This window comes from Triplophysa rosa, linkage group LG13, assembly GCF_024868665.1.
Source record: "Triplophysa rosa linkage group LG13, Trosa_1v2, whole genome shotgun sequence".
Taxonomy (NCBI): domain Eukaryota; kingdom Metazoa; phylum Chordata; class Actinopteri; order Cypriniformes; family Nemacheilidae; genus Triplophysa; species Triplophysa rosa.
In genome coordinates, this window is record NC_079902.1 from 22622480 (window position 1) to 22644647 (window position 22168).

At 40.7% G+C, this 22168-nt stretch overlaps 1 protein-coding gene and 1 pseudogene across 24 annotated transcripts in view; both read left to right on the plus strand.

Annotated features, from left to right (window-relative positions):
• LOC130563558 (protocadherin alpha-C2-like) overlaps positions 1–22168 on the plus strand; it is a 156046-nt gene that overhangs the window by 117990 nt on the left and 15888 nt on the right. Inside the window, exon 1 of one of the 24 annotated variants that reach the window (XM_057349177.1) lies at positions 3574–5719. The exons of 22 other annotated variants lie outside the window; for them this stretch is intronic. In XM_057349177.1, the coding sequence (XP_057205160.1) occupies positions 3635–5719 (2085 nt within the window). In that variant the 5' untranslated portion in view covers positions 3574–3634. Of the gene's footprint in view, positions 1–3573; positions 5720–18347; positions 21662–22168 lie in introns of those variants that run through there. One more of the 24 variants, XM_057349154.1, reaches the window with a different exon arrangement.
• Positions 84–3274, plus strand: LOC130564234 (protocadherin alpha-8-like; annotated as a pseudogene).

Genomic DNA, 22168 nt, shown 5'->3' on the forward strand with positions numbered 1-22168 from the left:
ATATATATTTAATTACGTTTTTTAATCTCACAACGATATTGTTTTTAAATGTTTTGTCAATAATGTTTCTCATTTCCCGCACGATGTCAGTAGCCTCCCATTTTATACGAAAATGTGTGTAACTGAGCTAAGCTCCTCCTTGTTTCGTAGTTGGTTTCACGAGCGGGGGGCTTTGTTCCCAGTTCGCCATTGTGTCAGAGCACTGCTGCCGTGAGGCTTCTTGTGAATATTTACTCTGCGACTATGCGAACGGATTTCTGTGGTTTTGTCATATCCAAAAGATTCACAGACGATGGCATCCAAAGGAAAACGAACATGTAGATTTGGATTTTTTGTGTGTTTACTCTTTCGGCTTTGGAATATTGCGGGCGGTCAGGTTGTGTATTCCTTGACGGAGGAAGCAAACCCAGGGACTACAGTTGGGAATTTGGCGAAAGATTTTAATCTGAATGTTCAGGAACTTGAGGTACGGGGGTTTCATATCGTCCAGGGACCCAACAAGAGGTATTTCGATGCAAATATAAAATCTGGTATTCTTCATGTCAGAGAGAGAATTGATAGAGAAGCGATATGCATGCAAAATATCAAATGTTCTCTTCCTTTAGAAGCTATGATTAACTCCCCATTGAACATATACAGATTGGAAGTAAATGTCCAGGACCTTAATGATAATGCGCCTGCATTTCAGACGTTAATAATAAAATTGAATATCAGCGAATCAGCTTTTCCAGGGGAGCAGTTTGCTCTACCAAGCGCGTTTGACGCAGATGTGGGCAGTAATTCGGTAAAGAGCTACAAGCTGAGCCCGAATGAACATTTCTCTCTGGATGTTCAAAGTGGAGGAGAGCACAGTGTATCCGCCGAGATAGTGCTGCAGAAAGCTTTAGACCGAGAAAAACAGTCTGTGATTCAACTCACACTGACCGCTGTAGACGGAGGAAAACCTCCGAGATCAGGGACAATGCAGATAGTCGTAAATGTCGAGGATGTTAACGATAATATTCCTGTTTTCAGTAAATCGTTGTATAAAGCTCGCGTTAATGAAAACACGCTACCTGGTACTTCAGTTATCACAGTTCAGGCCAGCGACCCCGATGAGGGTGTAAATGGTCAAATTGTCTATGCTTTAGTTAATCACGATAATGATAGAAATGTCGATTCTTTCTCAATAAATCATGAAACCGGTGAGATTACAATAAAAAGAGATGTGGATTTTGAAAGAAAAAATGCAATAGAGCTCCGCGTGCAGGCAAAAGATAAAGGGCATAAACCACGAGCGGCGCTTTGTAAAGTCTTAGTTGAAATTGTTGACATGAATGATAATACTCCAAAAATCGCTGTTACGTCTATGGAAAATGCAGTTAAAGAAGACGCTCCTATTGATACGATGGTTGGAATGATAACTGTAACTGATAATGATGCTGGTAAAAACGGGCAGGTCAATTTAAAAATCCAGGGCTCTGTTCCTTTTAAAGTGCAGAATTCATACAAAAATTATTATACTTTCATTGTAAACGGCCCTCTAGACAGAGAGAGCGCATCTAAATATAATGTGACCATCACAGCTACTGATGAAGGGACTCCACCTCTCTCTAGTACCAGTGTCATTACTGTACACATTTCTGATGTGAATGACAACGCGCCGCGCTTTCCAGACCCTGTCATTAATGTTTATGTGAAAGAGAACAGTCAGATCGGAGCTGTTATTCATACAGCATCTGCTTTTGATCCTGATGTAGGTGATAATGCTCGGATCGCATATTCAATAGTAGGTGGCCCGGTAACATCCATGATCAACATAAACTCTGACAGTGGAGATATACACAGTTTACAGTCTTTTAACTATGAGGAGATCAAAACGTTTCAGTTTAAAGTTCAAGCCACAGACTCTGGTGTTCCTCCGCTAAGCAGTAACGTGACTGTAAATGTTTTTATTCTGGATGAGAACGACAATAGTCCCGCGATTCTCGCGCCCTATTCCGAGCACGGTTCCGTGAACACCGAGAACATTCCCTATTCTGCTGAGGCGGGCTACTTCGTGGCCAAGATCAGAGGTGTAGATGCGGATTCTGGTTACAATGCGCTGCTTTCTTATCACATCTCTGAGCCCAAAGGAAACAATCTGTTTCGAATCGGAACCAGCAGCGGAGAGATCAGGACTAAGAGGAGAATGAGTGACAATGATTTGAAAACTCACCCGTTGGTCATTTTGGTTTCTGATAACGGAGAGCCCTCACTGTCAGCGACTGTGTCTATTGATGTCGTGGTTGTTGAGAACACAGGTGACGTCAAGACTCAGTTCAGACATGTACCTATCAAGGAGGAGAGTTTCTCGGATTTAAATCTGTATTTGCTGATCGCCATTGTGTGTGTATCCGTCATCTTTTTACTGAGCCTCATCAGTTTTATAGCTGTGAAATGCCACAGGACAGAGGGCAGTTTGGGCAGGTACAGCGCCCCAATGATCACCACCCACCCTGACGGGAGCTGGTCTTACTCCAAATCCACTCAGCAGTATGACGTGTGCTTTAGCTCGGACACACTGAAGAGTGACGTAGTGGTTTTTCCTGCGCCATTTCCNAGCTGGTATAGTATCGTAAGACATGTTTATGGTACCGTGACAACCCTAGTATATAGTATGTTTTCACCCTAAATGTTTACAATATCACACCAACGGACACACGTACGGTATTATTTATCAACTACTCACGTATCAGTGATGGTATTTTGCTTTATACTGTATATATTATTTATATCATTTTATTATTTTCACGATTTTAAATAAAGGTTGTGTCCATATTATACTTCGTGTTTTGTATAGTCTTTAAGCAGTGTAAATTATTTGTGTTTTTTACAAAATTCTCTGTCCTTGGTGCTGAAACGCAAAGTTTCCTAGGAAAGATATGGCAAATTTTTAGTCATTTGTTGTCTAATTAGTTCAAACTTTCCGTTGTATTTTTGTGGTTTCTATGTAATAAACCCTGCAGAGCATGTGCTATCAATGCCTCCGTTAGACACTCGATATCAAGGGAAACGTTTGCAATATTTAACACTCTGAATATTTATATTTAATTACGTTTTTTAATCTCACAACGATATTGTTTTTAAATGTTTTGTCAATAATGTTTCTCATTTCCCGCACGATGTCAGTAGCCTCCCATTTTATACGAAAATGTGTGTAACTGAGCTAAGCTCCTCCTTGTTTCGTAGTTGGTTTCACGAGCGGGGGGCTTTGTTCCCAGTTCGCCATTGTGTCAGAGCACTGCTGCCGTGAGGCTTCTTGTGAATATTTACTCTGCGACTATGCGAACGGATTTCTGTGGTTTTGTCATATCCAAAAGATTCACAGACGATGGCATCCAAAGGAAAACGAAAATGTAGATTTGGATTTTTTGTGTGTTTACTCTTTCGGCTTTGGAATATTGCGGGCGGTCAGGTTGTGTATTCCTTGACGGAGGAAGCAAACCCAGGGACTACAGTTGGGAATTTGGCGAAAGATTTTAATCTGAATGTTCAGGAACTTGAGGTACGGGGGTTTCATATCGTCCAGGGACCCAACAAGAGGTATTTCGATGCAAATATAAAATCTGGTATTCTTCATGTCAGAGAGAGAATTGATAGAGAAGCGATATGCATGCAAAATATCAAATGTTCTCTTCCTTTAGAAGCTATGATTAACTCCCCATTGAACATATACAGATTGGAAGTAAATGTCCAGGACCTTAATGATAATGCGCCTGCATTTCAGACGTCAATAATAAAATTGAATATCAGCGAATCAGCTTTTCCAGGGGAGAGGTTTCCGTTACAAACTGCGTTTGACGCAGATGTGGGCAGTAATTCGGTAAAGAGTTACAAGCTGAGCCCGAATGAACATTTCTCTCTGGATATTCAGAGCGGAGGAGAGCACAGTGTATCCGCCGAGTTAGTGCTGCAGAAAGCTTTAGACCGAGAGAAACAGCCTGTGATCCTGCTCACACTGACCGCTGTAGACGGAGGAAAACCTCCAAAGTCTGGTACGACAGAAATCATAGTTGACGTATTAGATGTAAATGATAATATTCCTGTTTTCAGCAAATCATTGTACAAAGCTCGCATCATCGAGAATGCTGCGCCTGGTACACACGTGATAACCGTTCAAGCTGTTGATTTAGACGAGGGCGTAAATAGTGAAATTATTTATACTGTTGTCAATCACAATAATGACAAAACTGTAAATTCATTTTCTATAAATCCGGAAAGTGGTGAAATTATTGTGCAAAATAACGTCGACTACGAGGAGAAGAATGCGATCGAACTTCGAGTACAAGCAAAAGATAGAGGATCCAACCCGAGAGCAGCACACTGTAAAGTACTGATCGAAATCGTTGATGTTAATGACAACATACCTGAGATATCTGTGACGTCTTTAGTAAATACAGTTAAAGAAGACGCTCCTATTGATACAATGGTTGGAATGATAACTGTGACTGATAATGATGCTGGTAAAAACGGGCAGGTCAATTTAAAAATCCAGGGCTCTATTCCTTTTAAAGTGCAGAATTCATACAAAAATTATTATACTTTAATTGTAAACGGCCCTCTAGACAGAGAGAGCGCATCTAAATATAATGTGACCATCACAGCTACTGATGAAGGGACTCCACCTCTCTCTAGTACCAGTGTCATTACTGTACACATTTCTGATGTGAATGATAACGCGCCGCGCTTTCCAGACCCTGTCATTAATGTTTATGTGAAAGAGAACAGTCAGATCGGAGCTGTTATTCATACAGCATCTGCTTTTGATCCTGATGTAGGTGATAATGCTCGGATCGCATATTCAATAGTAGGTGGCCCGGTAACATCCATGATCAACATAAACTCTGACAGTGGAGATATACACAGTTTACAGTCTTTTAACTATGAGGAGATCAAAACGTTTCAGTTTAAAGTTCAAGCCACAGACTCTGGTGTTCCTCCGCTAAGCAGTAACGTGACTGTAAATGTTTTTATTCTGGATGAGAACGACAATAGTCCCGCGATTCTCGCGCCCTATTCCGAGCACGGTTCCGTGAACACCGAGAACATTCCCTATTCTGCTGAGGCGGGCTACTTCGTGGCCAAGATCAGAGGTGTAGATGCGGATTCTGGTTACAATGCGCTGCTTTCTTATCACATCTCTGAGCCCAAAGGAAACAATCTGTTTCGAATCGGAACCAGCAGCGGAGAGATCAGGACTAAGAGGAGAATGAGTGACAATGATTTGAAAACTCACCCGTTGGTCATTTTGGTTTCTGATAACGGAGAGCCCTCACTGTCAGCGACTGTGTCTATTGATGTCGTGGTTGTTGAGAACACAGGTGACGTCAAGACTCAGTTCAGACATGTACCTATCAAGGAGGAGAGTTTCTCGGATTTAAATCTGTATTTGCTGATCGCCATTGTGTGTGTATCCGTCATCTTTTTACTGAGCCTCATCAGTTTTATAGCTGTGAAATGCCACAGGACAGAGGGCAGTTTGGGCAGGTACAGCGCCCCAATGATCACCACCCACCCTGACGGGAGCTGGTCTTACTCCAAATCCACTCAGCAGTATGACGTGTGCTTTAGCTCGGATACACTGAAGAGTGACGTAGTGGTTTTTCCTGCGCCATTTCCGCCTGTAGATGCGGAGCTGATCAGTATTAATGGAGGAGACACTTTTACCAGAACGCAAACACTTCCTAATACAGAAAAGGTAAGACATAACAGGTTAATCTTTGGTGTTTTTATTTGTTAGCCACCGGAGTAAAATAGGCAAGAACGCAAATGTGCATGTTTTAATTATGGTTTGAATGATCTCGTAACAAATATTTTTTCAGACTTGTATTTACAGCTTATTGTTCAAAGCCACTTGGTGTCAGTATAGAAGTGTTTTGTAACCTCTGTGCGCGCCCACACTTGCTCCTCCTCATCCTCTCCCGGAGTGCGCGCTCGTGTGCTTTGTTCATCTTGATGGCTGGATGGAAACAAAATGTCATACACGACCAAATATGGAAATAATGGGGACATGTTTTTCTTAATTTAATTTGTTGCATTGGAATTTACGAACTTGATGCGCAATGGCGAGGATCATTCTTGATTGGATCGTTATTTGTAACGTTTTGATGCTTTTTTGTAATGTTTCAGCCCAGGTCGCGTATTCGGTGTCCGAGGAGTTGAACAAGGGAGCCGTTGTTGGGAATATCGCAAAGGATCTCAATTTGAATATTGAAGAACTGGAGTCACGTATGTTTTATATCGCCACAGCATCTGGAGGAAAATATTTTGGGATTAATTTGAAAACTGGGGTTCTGTTCGTCAGCGAAAGGATAGACAGGGAGGAATTGTGCCCTGCCTCACCGCAATGTTCAGTAAATTTAGAAGCCGTTGTTAATAATCCATTGAATTTATATCGCATTGAGATTAAAATTATAGACATTAATGACAACGCTCCGTCGTTTCGTGTTAAGTCTAAGCAATTTAACATTTCAGAGAATGCCTTTATCGGGGACAGATTTCAGTTGCCCAGAGCGTCGGATCAGGATGTCGGGGCAAATTCAGTAAAAAGCTACAGGCTGAGTCCCAATGAACATTTCTCTCTGGATATTCAGACCGCCGGAGAGCAGAGTGTATCTGCTGAATTAGTGCTGCAGAAAGCTTTAGACCGGGAAAAACAGCCTGTGATTCAGCTCACACTGACCGCCTTAGACGGAGGAAAACCTCCGAGATCAGGGACAATACAGATAGTTGTAAATGTGCAAGATGTAAACGATAACGCACCGGTGTTTGGCAAACCTCTTTACAAAGTGCATCTCGCTGAGAATGCGCCTATAGGAACAATTGTCATAAATCTAAATGCGACTGATGCGGATGAGGGTATAAACAGTGAAATAATTTACTCGGTAGTTCAGCAAGACAGTGATGACAAAACAAGCAGGCGTTTTAAAATGGACTCGGCGACTGGCGAGATTTCAGTGCAGGGTATTGTCGATTTTGAGCAACGCAATGCTTATGAGATTCGTGTTCAGGCGAAAGACAAAGGCGCTAGTCCACGCTCCGCGCACTGTAAAATTCTAGTCGAGATTTTAGATGTAAACGACAATGAGCCAGAAATATCATTAACGTCACAGGTTAATAAGGTAAGAGAAGATGCTAAAAAAGAAACAACGGTTGCATTGATAACGATATCTGACAAAGACTCAGGGAAGAACGGAAATGCGCACGGGAAGGTGGTGGGTAACGTTCCATTTAAATTACATGCATCTTATAAAAATTACTATTCTCTTGTTGTGGACGGGCCGTTGGATAGGGAGCGTGTTGATCGATATAATGTGACTATTGTGGCATCAGATGAAGGGACTCCGCCTCTTTCCGCCACTCGTGTATTTACAGTAGATGTGTCAGATGTGAATGACAACGCGCCACGTTTTCCATACCCTGTTATAAATGTGTTTGTGAAAGAAAACGGTCCTAAAGAACAAATTATTTACACTCTTTCTGCTAATGACCCTGATTTAGATGAGAATTCAAAAACTACATATGGCTTGTTGGAACCGTTTCAGAAATCTACATTTGTATATTCTGCTCTCAGCATAAACTCTGACAGTGGAGATATACACAGTTTACAGTCTTTTAACTATGAGGAGATTAAAACGTTTCAGTTTAAAGTTCAGGCCACAGACTCTGGTGTTCCTCCGCTCAGCAGTAACGTGACTGTAAATGTTTTTATACTGGATGAGAACGACAATAGTCCCGCAATACTAGCACCCTATTCCGAGCACGGTTCCGTTAACACCGAGAACATTCCCTATTCTGCTGAGGAGGGCTACTTTGTGGCCAAGATCAGAGCTGTAGATGCGGATTCTGGTTACAATGCGCTGCTGTCTTATTACATCTCTGAACCCAAAGGAAACAATGTGTTTCGAATCGGAACCAGCAGCGGAGAGATCAGGACTAAGAGGAGAATGAGTGACAATGATTTGAAAACTCACCCTTTGGTCATTTTGGTTTCTGATAACGGAGAGCCCTCACTGTCAGCGACTGTGTCTATTGATGTCGTGGTTGTTGAGAACACAGGTGACGTCAAGACTCAGTTCAGACAAGTACCTAACAAGGAAGAGAGTTTCTCGGATTTAAATCTGTATTTGCTGATCGCAATTGTGTGAGTATCAATCATATTTTTACTGAGCCTAATCAGTTTAATAGCTGTAAAATGCCACAGGACAGAGGGCAGTTTGGGCAGGTACAGCGCACCAATGATCACCACCCACCCTGACGGGAGCTGGTCTTACTCCAAATCCACTCAGCAGTATGACGTGTGCTTTAGCTCGGACACACTGAAGAGTGACGTAGTGGTTTTCCCTGCGCCATTTCCACCAGCAGATGCAGAACTGATCAGTATTAATGGAGGAGACACTTTCAACAGAACACAAACACTTCCTAGTAAAGAGAAGGTAACATTGAGATTTTTTTCTGTGTGTCATTTTTTTCTGTGTAGTCTTATAAATCAAAAAACAAAGTTCCTCGTGAGCTAGCTGTGCCCTGAGTTTAACTATTAACTGCTGTTGTAGATTGGATGTTGTCAAGATGTGTGAGCTGTCCATGGTGCTGAAATTATGTGCTGCAGTTGGAGTGGGAGTGGATTATTGTACTATTTTTTAATACCACTTTGTACATTGTATACATATAGGGCCTACATATTTCCACACAACAGTAAGATTTAGCTTCCCACTTAATTTATATTTATTATTTTATTTTGTAGTTCAGTTATATGGTTTTCTGTCTTTAACGTTCAGACGGGTGTCACGTGGGGTGGATTTGTTTCCGTCTGTGTCATGTTGACTAAAGAGGCCATGCCCGGATTTTGTGTTCCCTTTAGAAAATCTGTCTCACATCAACAGGATGAAGGATGCAGGCATTTCCATGTGTCTGTATTATTCTTTCAGAAGAAGTGCTTTTAACTTTTTCTTGGTCTTTTTATTATTTCTGTGTGCAGTACACACTTAGAATATTTCCTCTCTCTTTCAGTCCATAAGCAAGCTACGTCCCAATGGATGTTTCATTAAAATTTATTCGGTAAACACAACTCAGCAGATTATCATTAGCACAATATCTGCAGTCCAGTGACTCTCTTTCTTTGTCTCTCTGTGTCTGCAGCTGAGCCCCATCAGCAGGGAAGAAAAAATACAGCTGAATTTCGCAGCCTGTAATTTAGAGAAAGGGCTGTTTTATTTCCCTGTATAGTAACATCTCTCTCACATGTTGAGTTCTTGTGTGGTTTGGAAAACACTCAATCTTTCCTTTAGTGGATATGATTGTTTTTTCAGATGCTTTATTGGAGAGCATGGATGAACTTGAGAATTTCATGTTGGTATTATTTGATGACCTAGTTTAAAGACAGCCATGCTCTCGAGCTGTCATGCTTTCGCAATCCCTGAATATTTCTAAAATATTTGATTTAGTGGACGAAAGGAGTTAACATCGAGTTAACATTCTCATTGTCGTAGATTTGCTCAAACTGATTTTGCGATGTAGGAGCAGTACACAGCAAATATTTTATATTAAAATCATTGCATTTTCTGTTTATTTACTGGTTTAAATGCACAGAAATCTCCTAGTTTTGTCTATAGTGGATTCATATTCTGTATAAAGACATTCAGAAAGACATTACAAATCTGCAATCTGTTTGTATTTAGAATATTGTTATCTCCCCATTAACTTTGGCTGCGCTTTTATAGGTTTTTATCAAGGTTATACTCAGATTTACATCAAAACTACTGTTTCACATTGCTGTGTTTTGTTGTGCTTTACATTTGGATTGATACAGAACCACACAGAGCATAATTCAGATACCTCTTTGCCAGCTGAGGTTTTCCTTCTCAGCTAATGCATGTGGTGCGTGTGGGAGAGAGAGGGGGATGGGAGAAAGAGATGAGGATAGAAAACAGGAGGGGAATGGGGGCTGAGTAAAGAGAGATGGAATAAGAGGTGGATGGAGGAATACAGAGAGAAAGGAAGTGGAGTGGGGGAAGGGCCTGTAATTTTCCGTTTCAGGACTGCAACAGCTCACAGTTTGCAGTCTGAGCTTATAGCTCTGACATCATCATTGTAAATCACAGCAAAGCCCCACCCTCTGTTCTAGTTCCGCTAAGGGCAAATGTGACAATGACAACACAGGCATTCTGCACACTCACAAACAGTGTATTTGTGTGTAATTGTGATAGCGTGATATAAAAGATTGAACATTAGGTTTGTTTTGACCAGTATTAGAGTGTCAGAAGTAGAAGGTTGTGTTATATTCTCATGTGCTATGGCTGGTACAGAAGTGTACAGTGCATCAAATTATTTCATAAGCATATTACTGAAGACGAGAGATATAGCCCAGCCAAGTGCTTTACTTTTCGATATATACCAGAGAGATCCACTTAGTAGGATAGAATGCTGGAAATACATCCAAGATACATACACACTGACTTTGTTGGTGATATACTTATTATCTTATGATATGATGTTTTTATGCATTTGTATTTGGCTGTTAGGTTTCTTTATATGAAATTGTAATTTCTGTGAAGAATTAATAATTTAAGGCAGATATTTTAGTAGCATCTCTGATTTAAGCTGTAGTGTCAAAAATGGTTATTACATTTAATAGATTTGATTAATTTCTGTGTTAAGTTAAATTGTCACTTAATGAATCAGTTCACGATTAAATTACTTCATTTATATACTCAGTTTTTATAGACGTCTACTGAGCCTTTTTTCCACTTTTGAGTTTTAATTATAACATATTTTACTAAACGTTGATGTTTATTATGTGTTTGTATTGGTAAATAATTGAAAATGATCAAATATCTTGGTGTTAATTTGGAGCAAACATGCTTGATTTATTTAAAAAAAACTCTATTTTGGTTGAAATGTTGGCTCTTCTATTGCAACACAATGGATGTAAAGATATAGTATGCTGTATGTTGAATATTATTATAAAGCAAAGGAAAAGAGGGAAATGTTTTAGCTACTGTATATTGTGTCTCAAATTTATATAATGGTATGTATACCAGTGGATGCTGGTGGATCATCGACCAGACAGGCCAGTGGCACATTTATCATATTTGTGCTTTGTCCTCTGTCCTACCGTCTCCTCAACTTCCTGTCTGAACGAACAACACATACACACTGTAGTGATGCTACGCTAAGATCTTAGCACATTGTGTCTCTCCTTATCCTATTATCTTTAGGTTGTCATGACGACCAGGCTGTGCCAAGCTGGCCAATGCTGCATTTTGCCACACCTACTCAGAGAAAAAGAGAGGGGGAGAAAGAAAGAGAATGTGCGTGTGGAGTCTGTGAGCCAAAAGGGTGTGGCGAGATGACACGGTAAAATCAGGGAAAAGAAAGACGGCAGAGTCAAAGCGTGTGCAACGAGAAGCAAGTGGCGTCAGTAAAACAAGTCCGTTTGTGAGAGACAATAAAAACAGGTTTATTAAATGTATCGGAGCCGCTGGCAGTTCAGCCGCTGATGAAACATGACAGCAGTTATTAAGTCCTCCTTGAGACACACAGTGAGAGAGAGAAGAAGTGTGAAGAGATGATAGATGGCAGGATGGGCAGTGCCAGGAATAGCTTCAGGGGTTTAGGCTCTAAATGTTTTTTATGAAGCCCTAAATGTTGTTTTCAGTCTTGGTTTTTTTAATACATTTATTCACCCTCATGTGTGGGTTTGTGACCATACAGTGAAAGTCAGTGGGGGCCTGTGTTGTTTGTTTACAAACATTCTTCAAAATATCTTGTATTCTGCAGGAGGAAGAAAATCATACAGGTTTGGAATGACATGAGGATGAATAAATGATGAAATAATATTGATTTATCCCTTTAACAGCTGGCTAACATCTCAACAAAATTTGGATGCACCTGGTGAGCTACTGAACATAAACTGTCAGTAGTTCAGTAGTTGCAAGCTGTAGAAAGATAAAAGGGACAAAACGACTTCTTTCTGTGTTGCTTTAGTACTGAAAACCTTTTTAAATTTTTGTTTGTGCCTGATGTTAAAGGAATAGTTCACCTTCAAAATGAAAATTCTGTCATCATTTACTCACCCTGTTGTCATTTTAAACCTGTGTAATTTTCTTTCTTCTGCAAAACACAAAATAAGATATTTTGAAAAGTGTTGGCAACTAAAAACCGTTTGGTCCCCATTGACTTCTATTGTAAAAAACAATAAAAAAATGAATGAAATCAAACCCAGTGCAAGTCAATGGAGATCAACGTTTTTTATGTATCAGCTGATGTCTGACTCCATTGTAGGTATTGAAGGAGAGAGAATGCAAAGGGCAGACTTTGACTGTTTTGTTATTCTGCCATTTACACACATTAGCAGTCTTTACAGGCTCCACACCTGTGGCTGCGGAGGACTGCCTGTTCCTGATAGCACTGTTTCTTCTCCACATGCGACTGTTTTACATTCAGGCTCTAGAAGGGCAGGCGGTGCTGAGACAGCAGGGTTTATCAAGGCCCCAGAGGTAGACGGGTTTTGTGTTTAGTAACATCATGGCCTGTTCTCTGCCAGAGAGGTGTAATGGAGGAGAAATTACACACACTTTGGGATCACAGATCTGGGGCTCATGGCTTACAGATGCAGAGAGCGTTCTGTGTGCGTTTAGCTGCCCTGCTGAGAATAGAACAAAGATTTTTGCATGTTTTATTTATCGTGAATACCTGTAATCTCTATTTAAAGATATGCAGTACAGAACAATAGTAATGCTAGTCCTGTTATTATTAATAGTGTGAATATTTGCTTTGGCAATAATTTGATCCAGTTAATTGTTCCTTAAAATGTTGACATATAGTAGTTTGACTGAATTTTTGATTTTAATCTTTTTTGTTCAAATTGATTAATTTGGTTTTGTAATACTACTAAATACTAATAATGTTGTCCATCAATGCATATTTTAAATATATTATTATCTGTAAATATTTGTGATGAAAATATTTATATGAATATGTGTGTATGTAGAATATATTCCAAATTATGTATTGTGGCCTACCAGTCAGTGTCTGTTGAATTTCAACAAAATCAAACCTCAGGAGTGACATAAAGTCATCCAACAGCAATGTGACATGACAAGACACATGAAAACTGTGATAAAAATCCAGGTTATCACATTTTCCTAAGCACATGTAGAAATATTACCATTGGATTGTTTAAAAGTGAATATGAACTAGTTTTCTTTGTATTTGAGGTCTAAAAAAATACAGAGGATCTTTTGTTATTTTCACCTGTTTTCCCAGTTTTCATTTTCCGCAAATAAATGCAAATAGAAATAGAATGGAAATATATATATATTTATTTTGGGAGAAATATTTTTAGTAGTTAACAGAATGAAACAAAAATGATAATTTCACCTAAACACACAGTAAATTAAGAAAAAAAAGAAAATAATTTTGCAATGGTCTCCTGTATAATATATAAATATAAATAGGCAAATATATATAGCTAGATTGTTAGAAGTAATTTGTACAATATTAACAGAAGAAAATGAATGGTAGGTAGAAAGACAAAGACTGAAGAGAAAAGCAATAGCACAGGTTTAGGAGAACAAAAGACTGTAGCAGAAACACAGAGGCTTATTATTTGTTGTCATTTCCACAGACTTCATTAACAGAGAGAGATTCAAATATGACTGGCAAAAATGTAAGACCAAGAGAGAATGAGAGAGAGAGCATTACAGTGCATTGGTACATTCTCATGGGCGTGTCTGATGTGTGTTCTATATCTTGCAGTTCCTTTTTGCACCCGTAGAGGTCTGACTTCACCAGGACTTTGGCAGCCCAGTACAGGTTGACTGACAGGGTTGTTTTAGCTTTCTTTTTTTGTCATCAACCTTAAACTCTTAAAATAAGGTAATGAAATTTAACATCACCAAAACCTTTGGATGTTGTGGGAGGAACATTAGGGCTCGAAATATATGTCAAATCATTCAATGAAACGTCATTGTCTGGTTCATTCTGATTATTTTATTTGTGGTTCAGTTCTGCTGTTTTAATTTCTGTTTGATATACAACAGCATTAGCAACAACATTAGCCTATATTAACATCCGAGTTTTATTGAAATGAACTATACAGAGTTAGAATGTAATATCAGATCTTTTTTGATGATGTCATCTGCCTCAGCTCTTGCTGCTGTGAGTGATGCTGGGATGTCTTTTCTCATTGAAGCCCTGAGCAGTGTGGCAGTGAGTACAGGTGCAGTCAAACCGTCAGAGAGGTGACACACAGCGACAATTACTCATACATTACCATAAGAGCCTTGAGGCGCATGATGGAGTTATTAATACTATTTTCTTTTCAGTCAGACGTCTGTTTTGTGGTCCTGCGAAGCTCCACGTGACATAAGAGCCGTTATTGCAGTCTAATGGATGTCTTTTTAAAAGGGCAATAATGGGCTGTAATGAGCCAGCGTTAATATTTCAGAGTCATTTATATGGGGTGATGAGAGGTGAAAATGAATATCCAACCGTAGCACTCAGCTAGAGAGACTCATGGACTCAATACAGAGAGATGATCAGATCTTACTCAACTTTTTCTGGCATGAGGGCAGCTGAGTGAAAAAACACATCTGGGCAATTCCAGCATTATGGACGTGACATAAAATGCTCAGATAATGTATTTGTTACGAAAATACTGAACCATCTGTTTATATTTTACTAAACCCTTGTTGATAGAGTCTAAACATCAGAAAAATGTCAGATGAACAAATTTTTTATTTTAAAAAAGGGAAATAAACCTGCATTATGGATGTGACAAAAAAAGACATGGATTTTGGGAGACGACAAACTTTGGATTTCTGTGAATTAAAATGCATGAACCTCATGCAATAATTCCCAATGAATGGAAAAGGGATACCTTGTTATAGAACATAAAATAATTACTTCCATGTGTCAATTTATCAGGAATATGTACCGTTATGGATGTGACAATCCTGAAAATTGCACTATACCTGACTATGCAAAATAATGCGCTTAAAATAAAATAAATGCTTTTGCAATTTGAAGAGAGACCTCATGGGTATTTGAAACACCACATCTTGATTTCTGTGATGTTAGCATAGTAAAACCCGTTGGTTAAAACTTTTATTTTTTCATGATAAGGTTATACCATGAAATATGTAAGGTTTCATGGTAAATTTTCATGGAATTGCCCATTTCCAGTTTAATTTAAAATCAAAAAATGTTTTCAATCCATTGTATAATCCTTTAAAACGTATTATTTTCTGTTTTAAAGAATCAAGAAGATCTTGACTTTACTTTGGTTAAAGGATGATAGAACTAATGCTAGATGAAGAACTTGTAATATAAAAAATGACCTTTTTATATTGCATGATGCAGTGCTTTTTATTCAATTATTAGTGATACTGTTTTATTTTCTTAGCACACAGAGAATCACGTGAATTTGCAAGTGATATTATTAGTAACACTTTAGATATGTCTTCAAGACATACAGTTAAATGTTTCCTTATAAACCATAGTATAATTAATAATACTATAAAAAGATGTAAGTTTTTCTCTTGATCTCTTGATCTTTTGATAAGTCAGAACGAGAACGGTGTAAACAGTACAGTGTGCAGTAAATCCTGCGGTGACTATTTATGGATGTAAATGTCACAGAAGAATTCAAACAGTGCATAAACATCTAAGCAAAACAAAAGGAGCAAAGCAACACCTAGCAGAGCAGCAGAGCAGTGCATTGTTGGCTTGCTCACCGGGAGACTGCATTTATTTATTTATTCATTTATTTATTAGATATTATTTATTATAATGATCTTGCTTGGTCTATAAACACCATGCACTGTGCTGTGTTTTACCTTTCTGTGTTTTTCTTATTTGCTCCTGTAAAGCTGCTTTGGAACAATGCACATTGTGAAAAGCGCTATATAAATAAAATTGAATTGAATTGAATTGAATTGTTTTAGTCCGACACGCGTCTGTGAGGGGAGAAGAGCAAGACAGATAAATTAATCTAAAACCCCGAGAGGAAGAGAGACAAAACAATTAGCATCAGACAGCAGATGGATGTGATTGCGGCAGGTGAAACATGGAGATGTTGATGTTTAAACCAATGCATCACAATACAATTCGAAATGACCGTGGTTGGCTGTGTGTGCTTGCTAGACAGACCTGAATAAAAAGGCCTGGTGTTTGCATCCGCATGTGTGCACAAATGAGTTTTTTTTCCTTTTCTGTCTTTCAAATTGTTGCAAACAGGTCTGCACATCCCGCAGGGAGCATCTGTTAAATGCCAGTGAGACCTATACATATTTGGAATATGATGAAAATGTAGTGTGTATGTATGTAATATATATATAGGCCTGAGTTCCGACTTTCATTTCTAATGGAATCAGCTCTTGAGTCTGCATGAAATGATAAATGCCCTAACTGTAGTAAATACAAGAGATTTATATATTTTCTTGTATATACTGACCTCTATTAATGTGCATTGATAATTCTGACTGTTTGAATTCCTATTATTTCTTATGCCCTTCTACGGCATTTTCTGAGTAGGCTAATAGTTATGAGAATAGCCAGTTTCTCATTGCTTCCAGATTATTTTTGCTATCTGTGTTTATGATATCATTTTATGCATGTACGGTGTTTCAGTTATTCTGCGCTCGTGGATCTGTTCAACTGCATCACGGCAGTGAATGAACGTTTTAGGGTTTCTCCAAGTAGATGTTGTTAAAATTCTGGCTGCAGTTGGGTCACAGAGTGCACTCTTGTTGAGGACAGTTTTGTTCGGGTCTTCTGCCCATTTTGAAGACTTTTTGAATTTACTTTTTGTTTTGGATTATAACAATCAAGTTGGTGCTTTGTTTAATGCTTTAGATATTATAATTTTGCGTTTTTGTTGTGTTTTAATAGTCAAAGTCCTGGGTACTTTTGTTTTTGAGGGTCTGTGTTTAAAGACTATTCTATTTAATCGAGTTGAAAATATTAGTAGAGTCTGAATTTTGCTCTGCATGTGTTATTTGCTGTTTTCACAATGTTTTTACTGTACTGTTTGTTTCTTGGGTTGTGGGTGTGCCCGAAATCTCTCTCTTCTCTCATCTTTTTTAATCACATTGCTGACCAGAGCGCGTCGCTGTGTTCTACATTGCCGTGGTACAGAGGCGCATAGGGAGGGCGAGATGCGGGGGAGCGTTTACATTCCCGGTGGCCCTATGACTCAGTGCGCAGGGTTATTCTAGGTCATTTTGTCAAAACATCAGTCCAGACTTAGCACTGCTCTCGGTGCAGAAGAGCCTGCAACAAAACCTTAAGAAAGCTATTAAATCTTAATATTGTGTTCTGATTTATTTGACGTATTTATCCCACAAATTGTTAAATTGACATTATTCCTGATTGTTGCGCCAGGCAGGGTTTCGGTAGGCAGGTGTTAAGGTCCATGAGGCGGTTACACAGAGAACACTCCTGACGCTGATCGCATTAGTCGAAAGATGCGTTAAAATGAAATCGAATCCATATTTTAATTAGAGTTTAATTGGATCAACATGGGCTCAGGTCCCCTTCAGTGCTGTGGCGCGCGCAGTGTGCAAGTCAGAATTAATCACGGCTATATACTGCAAAACACTGAGAAAATTCATAGCCTGGTCACTTCTGCCTGGAGACAGTTTGAGCAGGTGACGGCGGGTGCGCTTGTGTCTGGCTAAGAGAGAATGCCAAATACACTGCCCGGAGTTTATAGCTTCCAATAGATATCTAATAGCCCAAGTGGAGATTAATATATATAGTGTCAGCGCAGTTGGCAGTCTGATGTACTTTCTCGACCTGGCCTTGATTAATAAAAGTTTTATTGGCTCGTGCGCACCGTTATTTCTCTTGAAGCTAAGCACTGAACGCTTGTTTCAATTTTGCATACATATTTTTAGGGAATTGCTTACAAACGTTTTAATAGAAACGCTTGGTAACCATGTTTTTTTGTAGTAAGACCAAGCTAACCACAAAATTTGGTAACTATGGGAACCATCGTGGTATTTGTAGTAAAAATATAGTAATACAAAACGTAACCAATCTGCCCAAAACAAATTTTACTAAACTTACATTAGGCCTACTAAAAAAATAATATGAGTTTTTATCAATATTGCAGAGTACAGGCAATAGGCACTGTGTGGTTTCGGTTTACATTTAGGAAAATTACTAAATCACACAAAGCCTAGTAGCACATATGAATATTTGGGCAGTGTATCGTTTTGTTGGTCCCGTCTGCATCTATGCGTTTATCCTTATTGTGAATAAAATGAAGCACATGAGTCCTATGATAAAAGAAAGGATTCGCTCTCAGATCTGTGACTGTCAGTGTTAGTGACAAAAGGAGGAAGGAGCTCATCCTGACGAGCCGTCAGTGGTATTGAATTGCGGAATTAAGATTTATAGTGGAAAATCAGTATTTCGTATGTTCACAAAAAATATCAAACGTCAATTTGAAAATATGTATGGTTGTTATTAGGTTGTGAAAAGTCAATTAGAGAACGTTTTTTTGTCGGTTAAGAGGTTTATCTAGCCACCTCAGAGCGCTTGGAGAGGAGACAATGAAAAGGGCGGTGGCGCTGGATGTTTGATTAAATGCAGCCGTGTTTTCAATCGATATTAATGAGACGGTTTGGCAGACAGGGCGTATTCTGTACATCGCATTCAAATATAATTTTCTCACGTATATGTGTTTTAATCCTTTGGGGCGAATCGGGTGCGATTGTCGGTGTTTTTGTTGAAGGTGTTGAAATGCAGTGAGCTGCGCTGGTTTGTGCTGCTCCCATCCCCCGCCTGTACAGCACACACACAGAGAGTGAGGGAGAGAGAGACAGCACCCGTGTGAGGGGAAACAAGAGTCAGCTTCGCGGAGAGGAGAAAAAAGAGCTGGGGCGCAGACTAAAGAGAAACATGGATGAAGCAGGAAAACGTTAGTGTAAAAAGGCACAAGGAGTGGAGACTTTGGTAATCCTGCACGTAGTCTGACCGTTTTAGTTTTTCCTGTCTTAGATGCCGTGTTTGGGAGCTGTTGCGCGGTTTTTAATCCGTCTGTGGATGTTGCCAGCTTGCGATGGCTGTTGCAGGGCGATGTAGCTGCGTAAAAGAGAACGTGCCTCTTTGTTTTTTTTTCTTCATTGTTTTATTAAGTGGCCTTACAAATGCACAGATTCGCTACACTATTCAGGAGGAGATGGAGAGCGGTACCCCCGTCGGGGATCTCGTTCGGGATCTTGGACTGGAGCTGAAAAAGCTCTCGGCGCGTCGGATCAGAATCAGCTCCGACAGTGCGAGGCGATACTTCAACATCAACCACAAAACGGGTAAGCTCGTTGTAAGTGAGAGGATTGACCGCGAAACGCTGTGTGAATTCAGCGGAACCTGCACTCTAAGCCTCGACGTGGTGTTAGAGAACCCATATGAGCAGCACAACGTGGATGTTGAGATTCTGGACGCAAATGACAACTCGCCGCTGTTCCCACGAGATGAGTACCAGTTGGAGATCACCGAGGGCGCACAGCCAGGCGCGCGGTTTTCCATTGAGGGCGCGCAGGATTCTGACGACGCCTCAAATTCCGTGCGCCATTATCGCCTCACCTCAAACGAACACCTGGCCCTCGACTCAACCAAACCATCTACAGACGGAAAACACGTGGAGTTGGTGCTGAAAAAACCTTTCGACCGTGAGCTCTTGCAGTCGCACCAGTTTCTTATTACAGCTACTGACGGCGGTTCTCCTCCGCGCTCGGGCACAGCCAGAATCAACGTGCGAGTTTTGGATACAAATGACAACGTGCCAGTGTTCGACAGCTCTGTATACAAAGTGAAACTGAAGGAAAACTCACCTGTTGGCGCGCTTGTGATTAAATTAAATGCAACAGACAGGGATGAGGGCTCCAACGGAGAAGTATATTATTCATTTAGTTCCTACACGCCAGAAAGAGTAAGACAAATGTTTTCTGTAGACACGGAAAGTGGTGAAATTAGAGTTAAAAGCAACGTGGACTATGAGGAAACCTACAGCTATGAGATGTATATACAAGCTGCAGACAGAGGCAACGGGGCGGTTGCCGTTCACTGTAAAGTGGTGGTGGAACTTTTGGATGTGAATGATAACCCTCCTGAAATTGTGTTGTCTTCTCTCTCCAGACCAGTTCGAGAGGATGCTCGGGCAGACACTGTGGTGGCTTTAATTAGCATAAATGACAAAGACTCTGGTCAAAACAAACAGGTCAGTTTAGACATCATTCCCCCTAACCTTCCCTTTAAAATCAAATCCTTTCGGAACCATTATACTATAGTTACCTCTTCCTTTCTGGATAGAGAGACCATTTCTTCCTACAACGTCACGGTTACAGCCACCGATGGCGGTACGCCACCTCTCTCGTCATCCATGACCGTGCGTGTGGAAGTGGCGGACGTAAATGACAATCCGCCACGTTTTGAACAGACTTCGTATACAGTTTATGTTGTGGAGAACAACGCACCCAGCACAGCCCTTTGCGTTATCAAGGCAACAGATCCTGACGCTGGTGAGAACGCTCGCATCACGTACACTGTCCTAAATGACAACAATCATGGTATTTCTGTGGCATCGTATGTTTCTGTCAAACCTGCCACAGGTGAGGTGTACGCGCTAAGATCCTTTGACTTTGAAAAGCTGCGCGAGTTTCATTTCCAGGTCAAAGCTCAAGACAACGGTGTGCCTCCATTGAGCCGGGTGGCGACTGTCTACATTTACATCATGGACTCCAACGACCACAGCCCACAGTTTGTTCACCCGGCAGCGAACGGCTCGAACTCCATTCAGACTGTTTTGCGTAACGCAGAGGCAGGGGTGCTTGTGACACGTGTGCTGGCCTGGGACTTGGATGCTGGAGAAAATGCCTGGCTCCTGTACGGCCTCCATCACCCTCCTGATCTGGATCTGTTTAAGGTGCACGAGCACACGGGTGAAATCCGCACTACCCGACGGGTGATCGAGGACAATTCCACTGTTTTTGGCCTCACGGTGCACGTAAGAGACCAAGGCTCGCCTCCTCGCTCTGCCTCAACTATGGTCAATGTCGCCATCATGGAACTCCCACCCAAAGTGGCCCCGGACCCAAAACGCATTATCAGGCCTCACGGCACAATGATGTTCTCCAATGTTACTTTGTACCTTATTATTGCCCTTTGTGCCACCACCTTCGTCTTTTTGCTCACTGTCTTTGTGTTGGATATCGTTCGCTGTCATGCCTACTGCAGCCAGCCAGATGCTTGTTCCTGCTGTGGGTCGAAGAAGAAGACAACAATGAAGAAGGCCCCCAAAGATGGCGGCGGTGGAGGAGCAGGGGGTGGCGCTGCAGGTGGAGGAGGAGGTGGAGCCACAGGTGGCGGTGCCATCACAGTTCAGCAACAGGCAGTGCGTAGGGACCTGAAAGTGGAACCTGCCTACATTGAAGTCAGAGGGAACGGCTCTCTGACCAAAACCTACTGCTACAAGACCTGCATGACCGCCACATCAGGAAGCGATACCTTTATGTTCTACAATACGGGCCGTCCGCTGAGTGGTACCTGGGGCTCAGGGGCAGACCGTTTCTTCACAGGACAGAGTGGCCAGTTTGTACGCAGACTGAGCATGCCAGACGCCGCGGCCATACAGGTGTGTGCAGTGCCAACACTCTTCTACCAAACCCATGATGTTACTCATGCATCATTCTGCTAACATTACAGATTAGTAGACGCAATGCTCAGTTTGTTCAGTTGTGTTGCCATACAGCTACAAGCCTATTTCAGCGCTGGAGAGCTCAGCTGTGTCCTAGGGCTCAGTAATAGAAGCCTCCTGTTGGTTTGGAGCATTTTGACTTCTTTTTGTCTTTACCTCATTAATTCACAGCAGAATTTTCAGTGTGAACGGCAGAGTGTTTGTGTGTGTGTGTGTGTGTGTGTGCGTGAGTGTTTGTGTTTGTGTGTGTCTGATCTATTTAGGACACCAGTAGTTTATGCTTTATGCTTGTTTACTGCTGACATCAAATTGCATTTCATCGGCAGTGAATTTAGAGAAAAGATCTCTCTCTCTCTCTCTCTCTCTCTCTCTCTCTCTCTCTCTCTCTCTCTCTCTCTCCTTCTCGTCCTCCTTTTCTCTCTCCTCTCTCATCTCTTCTCTCTC